This window comes from Bidens hawaiensis, unplaced genomic scaffold (genome assembly GCF_021521415.1).
Source record: "Bidens hawaiensis isolate Kalapana, Puna unplaced genomic scaffold, B.hawaiensis_p1.1 tig00012940_1, whole genome shotgun sequence".
In the NCBI taxonomy this organism is placed as follows: domain Eukaryota; kingdom Viridiplantae; phylum Streptophyta; class Magnoliopsida; order Asterales; family Asteraceae; genus Bidens; species Bidens hawaiensis.
This window is the reverse complement of record NW_027492078.1, coordinates 169583-177729: the sequence shown is the minus strand read 5'-3', so window position 1 is coordinate 177729 and position 8147 is coordinate 169583. Positions and strand designations below refer to the sequence as shown.

The following is an 8147-nucleotide window of genomic DNA, read 5'->3' as shown; positions in this document are numbered from 1 at the left end:
TTCACATACCGAGCACCCGCAGAAAATTGAAGCCAAGTACCTCGGCAACCAAGTAACTATAAGACGGCTGCGGGTACAGTGTTCAGGCAAAACCCTTCACATACCTAGCACCCGCAGGGAATTGACGCCAGGAATACCTTGGAAGTAAAGTAACCGTAAGACGAGCGCATGTACAGTGTTAAGGCAAAACCCTTCACATACCTAGCGCTCCGCTGGGAATTGAAACCAAGAAGGATCTTCTGGGCAATGCTTGCGGAAACGGAAATAACATCCCCGCATAGCGGGAACGTCGAGAACTACGTTGTGTGAAGCTCCAGGATGGAATTGGTGGTCTTAACATAATTGATCACTATGTTCAAAACTACCAAAACCTCATGGAAAATCCATACAACTGGGACTCAATGCTCCTGACTTGCGAGGAGGTTACAGACCTACCCGCATCATACCCAAAGACCAAGCAGGAAACTCGGGCATTTCTGCAAGTGACAAGGACTTCCGCGGAAAGAATCCCCATGGAAAACCTTACAAAACCCTTTTCAAAACCCTTTGCTCAAGTCCAAAAGTTCACCTCACTTTATTAAACACGCATGAGAAGAACATTGGACTGGGGGGACTTGAAGAGGTAGGTCCCAGCAGAGCCCAGTTGGTCCCGCAAGACTCACCTTAAACAGGGACGTCTGCGCAGAGACCAACTGGATCCGCAGGACCAACCATGCTCAGAGACGTGACGTCCTTACGCGCAGTACGCAAGCTGTTCCCGCAGGAAATGCCTCCCATGGTGAAGGACTCCGCCTGTTCCCGCAGCCTCGGATACAAGCCATGAGGGAAGGCCACCCGCGCAGCATGGCTACACGCACTAGGTACTTAACTCTCGATCATTCAGTGTCACCTGAAGGAATGAGCAAAGCCGGGAGCAATCCCGCACAGAGGCGGGAGGGGGAATACTCCCGCCCAAATAAGCCAGTCTGTATACTGAAGGACCTTTTACTGTACCTGACGAGGTATGGGCGAAAGATCTGATCAGAGATACGACAGCTCACTGATACAGTATGGCGAGCAGCATGCTCCTGTACTGTATCACTATTAGCCGCTGCCTACTCACCAACTACTGTCATACCACGTGCGTAGCCGGCAGTTGGTGGAAAGGGAATAGTATACAGCAGGCCTGGTCACTATCAGCCGCTGCCTACCCACCAACTACCAGCAGGGCACGTGCGTAGGCTACTGTTGATGAACAGGAACACTGTTGCAGCCGGCCATACCTCCTTGGAAACCTACCTTCGGCTATAAATACCACAAATGGTATGACCATCTCATCATATCATATCTTACTACATTATCATCATAATATACCTGATATCTGCTCTAGCAATCTCTTAATATACTTTTATATTTAAAGAGCAATCTAGTCTGATTCTCACGCCGGAGGGTGGTCACAAGGAGGAACCCCCCCCCCCCCCCTTCTCAGTGACGAGCTCACGGTGTCTGTTTTGCAGGTTATCAGAAGAACCATCTTCCAAGGGTCTAACCCCTCGTGGGAAACAGCTATCCAACCCCCAGATTACCAGTAATCTGTCGTGGGGTCCGGTTGGTGTTTCTTCAGGGGCCTTATAGGCAATATGAGTTAAAATATTAACGAGCTTTATAACCTTCTACACTCATATGCAATAATTTAAGAATTTTTTTTTAATTAAATGGAGAGAGGTTAAGTAGGGACAAACACTCAAACCACATTAATTATTTAGATGAGATGGAGTAAAAATGGTAAAATGGGGATGTGTACATAGAGTTGCTTAAAGGGCAGTGTGTTCCTACAATCATAGATCATGTCTTGCTACTTTGGGAAAAAAATATTTTATTTCAATTTCTAGTTGCTTTTTGGCTTGGTCTTCCGTTGGCAACATCTACAGTTCCTATCTGATGACGTGGCGAGAAACATTGAATCTTTAAAAATAAAACAAAGATTTGATCGGGTTGGTTATATTTGTCACTTGGTGGGTTCTTTGGAGATGTAGGTATGACTTGCTTTTCAAGAAGAATCGTATGACTTGCTTTTCAAGAAGAATCGTGACAACAAACAAACATTTTTTGTTGATATTTTACTTTTTTGTTTTTGTGATACAACAATAGGAATCAGAAATGCAAGATCTCTTAAATCGAGTGGCTTAAGAATCCATAACTGCATATGTAATGTTCTTTTGTTATGTTTTAGCCTCTCGCTATGACACTTCTTAAAATGCCGCGTTTCTAAAAAAAAGTGAATGCATATCATAGATTTTAAATGAAACCATGTCTCTTTTCTATCATTGAAAAAAAATAATAAAAACATCACCACCACACGAATGACATGATTAGTTTAGTAGTCAGCACCTACACGTATAAAAATGGTTAGCATACACCTATATGTATATTGTATCCACATTATAAGTCGACAACCCACAAAGTGATATAACCTCAAACACCCACTAATAATAGAATCTCAAAGAAACTCTACTATGTTGAGGCTTGTAGAATCACATTCTGGGGTTTTCTGTTTAAGCTTTCGTATGCCGATTGCATATCAAAAATGTACGTTCTCGTAACCTAACCATTTTATCATGTCACATACTTTAGATAAACATCCTAGTAATATAAATATTATCATTTTTGGATTTATAGATGAAAAGGTTGAACTATTGAAGACAGTGGCGTGGGAGCATTTTGACTCCCACCACCACCAAACTGTAAAACACATTGTGCTCAGCCAAAGATACTAATAGTACTGGTGTCGCAGTGGTTACGAATTCAGATATATGTTTCTTGAGTTTAAAACAATGTGATACGAATTGTATAAGTACTGACAAAACATGTGATGAAATAAATGATATTATTACTTCTATTAAAAAACATATATCTTTGGTTGAAAGATGAAAGCGAGTATAACCGAGTTTGAAAGAAGTGAGGAAATGGAGGAGAGTGGTGATGTAGTGTAGAGTCGATACGGAATGATCAAAGATAAAAAATGAGTATAAAGGTACCCGGTATTGGTTTGAGCTGTTAATCAGCATGAAGTGGAACCATCGGGACCACCGTCCCACCCTCTAATACCGATTCATTTAATTCTCGCATAGGATTTTACTTCACGAAGGTCCTCCCGCTTGACAACGGTTATTTACCATTAATTGTCTATATTTATAGCCATTAAGGCTTTTGGAAAAAAAATAATTATTTAAAACCAATGCAATTTCCTTATATATACTTTAGTATATTTTTTACACCATTTGCGAATCTATATCTTTTAATATTTCTATTGATTCACAACCCTTTAGATGGATCCAAGGTCCCCTCGTAAAAATACAGTTTAATCAGAACAAAGACAAAGTTTAAGACGGGTCTCACAAAATCAACCTAGAATCCAATCCAAACACAGTATTTGCACAATTACATCACTTTATTGCAAAAATTCATCCCAATTTCATCAATATTCTCGACATCCACAATTTCTAACACAACAATCGTATAATGAATTCCGTCAAAACCTACCCTACCCTACCCTCCCTTGTATCTATTGTATTATCAAACCTCACTTGGATCCATAGTGGATGGACTCTTTTTGTCACCTCTTTTAAACACACCTTGTCCATTTTGGTCATAATTCTTTTTGATCCTTATCAAATTTATATATGTTAAAATCATCTCGCTTTAAACTTAACCAGACACTTACCAACCCATTTTGTGAGGCTTGAATAATATGAATGACATAAGTAGTTGATTAAAACTAATGTCTTAGAAGCAGTTAGAAGATTTGGCCGTTTACCCGCATCAGTTTGATCTTATTATATGGAAACTTTAGTTTTTACCTAAAAAAATTGACTTTCTTCGATGCCGAATGCAAGATAAAAGAACACAAAAGCAGTCCATCCTTACTATACCGGCCCATCGTTCATGGGCCATGGCCCAACTCTTGACTAAGCAACCGTTTCATATACACAAACTTCATTTTGGATTTTTATCCTTTTTCTATTTATCTTTATAAAAACATATTCGATCAAATTCACAAAAGTCATGAATTTCAAGGGTTTTGTCAGTTGCGTGTAGTTACGGGGCCAAGATATATTTCTTTGGATCGGGTTTTTATGATGCTCGAATGTCTAGTAACTCGAAGTCTGAATTCTTGGTTCGAGACTTAGTTCACATATATACTTTCTAACTAGAACCTAAAAATGTTTTAGAGGTCATATACTCATATTGACCACGAAAAAGTTATGTGTAGTTCAATAATTATTTAATCAGAATAAATGAAGTATTTAATCTCATTCATATGGTTTTCTGTTTTTGTTTTTCAAATGTAACATGTATAACTAAATCTTTTTCTTATTTAACAAATATCCGGGGTCCGCATTCGAAAATCACAAGGGTCGGTAAGAAAAACCGCTATATACTTTACATATTGAATAAAAAAAAAAACTTGCAAGTCGGTTTACCCCACACCCTATAGCACACATGGTCCGTTAATGTCGTTCAAAGTTTTGACAACCCTTGTATAATTTTTAAATTTATGAACAGTCTTATACTAGTCGATTGTTATTTAAAAGTCATTCAATCTCATGAATAGCATTAGAATAAATAAATGTTACACCTTATACTTACTTGTGCCTGTTTTCATTATCACGAACCTAACAGATATCAACTAATTTCACATCACTAAACAATTACAACGCGACGAGATCGATACCAAGTTGTTACCAAAAGTCAAGTCAATCTCATAAAAAGCATTGGAATAAATCTAATCTAACAAAATAATAAAATTATTAAGCCAAAATATATATTCGAATGTGACACCAAGTAAGGTACACGTGTCAATGTATGAATAAGTGTTGATCGGACGGTGGATATTGCTGCTTGAGATTAAAGCTAACCACCTTCAGTTGGGCTCTAGGGCATAATATTTTGAAACGCAGAATCTGCACCTGTTTCCGCACTATATATACCAACAACACTCATCATACGCCTTCATCTCACACTCATCTTTCGAAAATGGTATGTATCCTCAAAACCCACAATTTTTAGTCGTTGATTTCATCTGGGTTTGCGTTGATTTGATTCAAAACATTGAATTTATGCTTGATTTAATCTGGGTTTGCGTTGATTTGATTCAAAACGTTGAATTTATGCTTTAATTTTTCTGGGTTTTGTGTTTTAGGCGCTTCCGAATCAGCAGACGGTTGATTACCCGAGCTTTAAGCTTGTTATTGTTGGCGATGGTGGAACTGGTAATGGTTTTTATTTACGTTATCCGATTTGAATCTGATGGTTAATGATTTTAGGGTTTTGTGATTAATTGATGGTTTGATAAAGGGTTTTAGGTTTAGGGTTTATGTTCATGTTCATTATATATTATGAGATTTTAATTGTGGTTTAGATTTAGGGCTTCATGTCTGTTTAAATTATTAGATTATAATATATTTTTTCAAACAATATTTTATGATATATTTTTTCAAACAATATTTTATAAAGGTAGCTGGTCAGTTTACAACTTGATTAAAGGTTTAAAACCCTATTGTTATTGTTTTGCTGCTTTTTTTAAAGCAGATTCTAATGTGTTTGCTTACTGTTTGAAATTTCAAATCTTACAAGTTATTTCTGCCTTTTTCTAGATTAAACTTTGAAAACATTTAACTGTCTTGTAAACATTTTACCCTGAACCTAAAACCATTTTGTAAACTGCTTTTTAACACCAAAAAATGTTTACCAGACAGTAATTTTTTACTTATATCTATATATTAAAGATATGAATGTTTCTGATGTTTTTATTCTGCAGGGAAAACTACATTTGTGAAGAGACATTTGACTGGAGAATTCGAGAAGAAATACGAACGTAAGAATTCATTAAAGTTTGTTACTTTTTTGAGCTTATGTAACTGTCTATTTGTTTGGTAATCCAACTATATTCTTAATTGTCACATTTAGCAACAATCGGTGTGGAGGTTCACCCCTTGGATTTCTTCACCAACTGTGGCAAGATTCGGTTTTACTGCTGGGACACGGCCGGTCAAGAAAAATTTGGCGGTCTTAGAGACGGATATTAGTAAGTACTCGACGGGCCCGTTTTTTAATAATGCTGATCTTTTTTCCATCTTTTCAAGAAACTAACTATTTGTATCGTCCGCAGCATTCATGGTCAATGTGCTATCATTATGTTTGACGTAACCGCAAGATTGACTTACAAGAATGTCCCGACTTGGCATCGTGATCTTTGCAGGTTTGTGGTTAAAGATTATTATTTCTAATGCTATCGTTTAAACCTTGAAGGGGTTATTTAACTTTCGTTGAATATTGACAGGGTTTGTGAGAACATCCCGATTGTCTTGTGTGGAAACAAGGTTGATGTGAAGAACCGCCAAGTGAAAGCAAAACAAGTTACCTTCCACCGAAAGAAAAACTTGCAGTATTATGAAATATCTGCTAAGAGCAACTACAACTTTGAGAAGCCGTTCCTCTACCTCGCCAGGAAACTTGCAGGGTATTTATTATATAATATTAACCGTTAACTATTGGTTATATTTTCATTTATGGGGTTTGATGTGGATATTTGTCGGTTTTTAGGGATGCAAACTTGCACTTTGTTGAATCTCCAGCACTTGCTCCGCCAGAAGTTCAAATCGATATGGCGGCTCAACAACAGTAAGTTTTGATTAACGTCGTCCTACTGGTTGGTTAGGGTATTGTTGGGGTCTGTGTTTATGCTTATGATGCGTTGTTGTGTGTTTTGTAGGCATGAAGCTGAGCTGTTGCAGGCTGCAATTCTACCTCTTCCGGATGATGATGATGATGATGTTTTTGATTAGAGTGGAAGATGGATGGTTGATTTGTTTTTCTTTGAATTTGGAATTGGTGTTAATGATCAAAGTGTTGAATTCTTCTTTTCTTTAGAAGGATGAAATTGTATTAACGGGTCCGATTTATGAGCACTAGGATGTTTTTAAAGAATGCATTTTTATGTTTTAATTTAAGCTTTGGCTGAACTTGCAAATGGAGATTTTGTTCTCTGTTTTTATTTTTTTTCAAGTGAAATGTTTTTGTTTTTTCATGATCTAAAATAGTATGTTTGCCTCTAGTCTGTAGAATGGTGGATTGTTTTTTCTGCATTATGATGGTTATTTATAAATTTTATTTTGTTAGTAAAATCTTACGGGGTTGCGGCGCAACTAGTTGTTCGTTTATCTGCCTCTTTATTTCTTTAACGAGTTATTTCAGTGATCTAGGTTAGAATTTAGAAAATTATGTTTCCGTACCTTGGCCATCCTTAATCTCCAATAACTATACATGTGTTTCGTCCTTTTCTTTAATCGTTGTTAGATTTTCTATTATACGAGCTGTTCTTACAATTAGAAAGCCATTTTTTAAAAATCATGATAATATTGCATGAAGAGGTCATTTCAAGATTTTTTTGAGCCATCCACCATTGATGAAGTCATTGGCACAACTGGTGCCGAGGAAAATCGACTCATAGGTGTCCAGGTTAGCGATTTGTTAGTTTAATCTTGTGTTGATTGAAGTCATTAAGCATTTTTACAAGGGTGGTGCCAAACTATACATGTTCGCATTCAAGTTTGAACCTACCGATGTGTGGGCAATTAAGGATTTCTCTTACTGAAAGACGATCGTAGGTGGGATTGAATTGACTATACACTTCAATATGATTGCTTGCCATTTTTGTATATAAACACTTGTGAGAAGGATATTTGTGGGACCCACCCTCAAGTTTGAGAGTTATGAGTATGTTTAGTAACACCCTTTCACATCAAGAATTGAAGAGAGTTTTGTATGTGATTATTTCAAGCTTAAAAGACAACGGATTACAAAAGATCATGGGTGACCAGGACTTCCTTTCTGGGCACGTTTTTTCCCGGGGCACTAGTTTTATATATATATATAGAGAGAGAGAGAGAGAGAGGATGAATCATGCGAGAAGTGCGAGAAGTCGATCTCAACCATTGATTATCTCTTATTTGTTCAATGCATTAATTCCTCTAACTACTCCTAAAATATTCTCCACATTAATTCTTGTAGAAAGTTACAAATTTGAATTATTTATTACCTTCATATAAAAAAATGTATATGTAGGTGAATTGTATTAAACTGATCACCTGCACAAGTAACATAAT

The 8147-nt window shown here is 37.0% G+C and overlaps 1 protein-coding gene across 1 annotated transcript; it reads left to right on the top strand.

Moving 5' to 3' along the window:
• The first annotated feature begins 5138 nt into the window (after positions 1 to 5138).
• Positions 5139 to 6878, top strand: LOC143542588 (GTP-binding nuclear protein Ran1A-like). Its single transcript, XM_077035142.1, has 7 exons — positions 5139 to 5252; positions 5801 to 5857; positions 5950 to 6067; positions 6152 to 6241; positions 6323 to 6502; positions 6586 to 6663; positions 6755 to 6878. Exons 4-7 carry the CDS (start codon positions 6177 to 6179, stop codon positions 6825 to 6827), a joined length of 396 nt encoding a protein of 131 aa, XP_076891257.1. The 5' UTR covers positions 5139 to 5252; positions 5801 to 5857; positions 5950 to 6067; positions 6152 to 6176; the 3' UTR covers positions 6828 to 6878.
• The last annotated feature ends 1269 nt before the right edge of the window (positions 6879 to 8147 follow it).

Coding starts and splice junctions, on each gene's coding strand:
- LOC143542588 (XM_077035142.1), top strand. CDS start 6,177: ATGTTTGACGTAACCGCAAGATTGACTTACAAGAATGTCCCGACTTGG. Junction 6,503..6,585: donor CTCGCCAGGAAACTTGCAGG/GTATTTATTATA, acceptor GTCGGTTTTTAG/GGATGCAAACTTGCACTTTG. Junction 6,664..6,754: donor GATATGGCGGCTCAACAACA/GTAAGTTTTGAT, acceptor TGTGTTTTGTAG/GCATGAAGCTGAGCTGTTGC.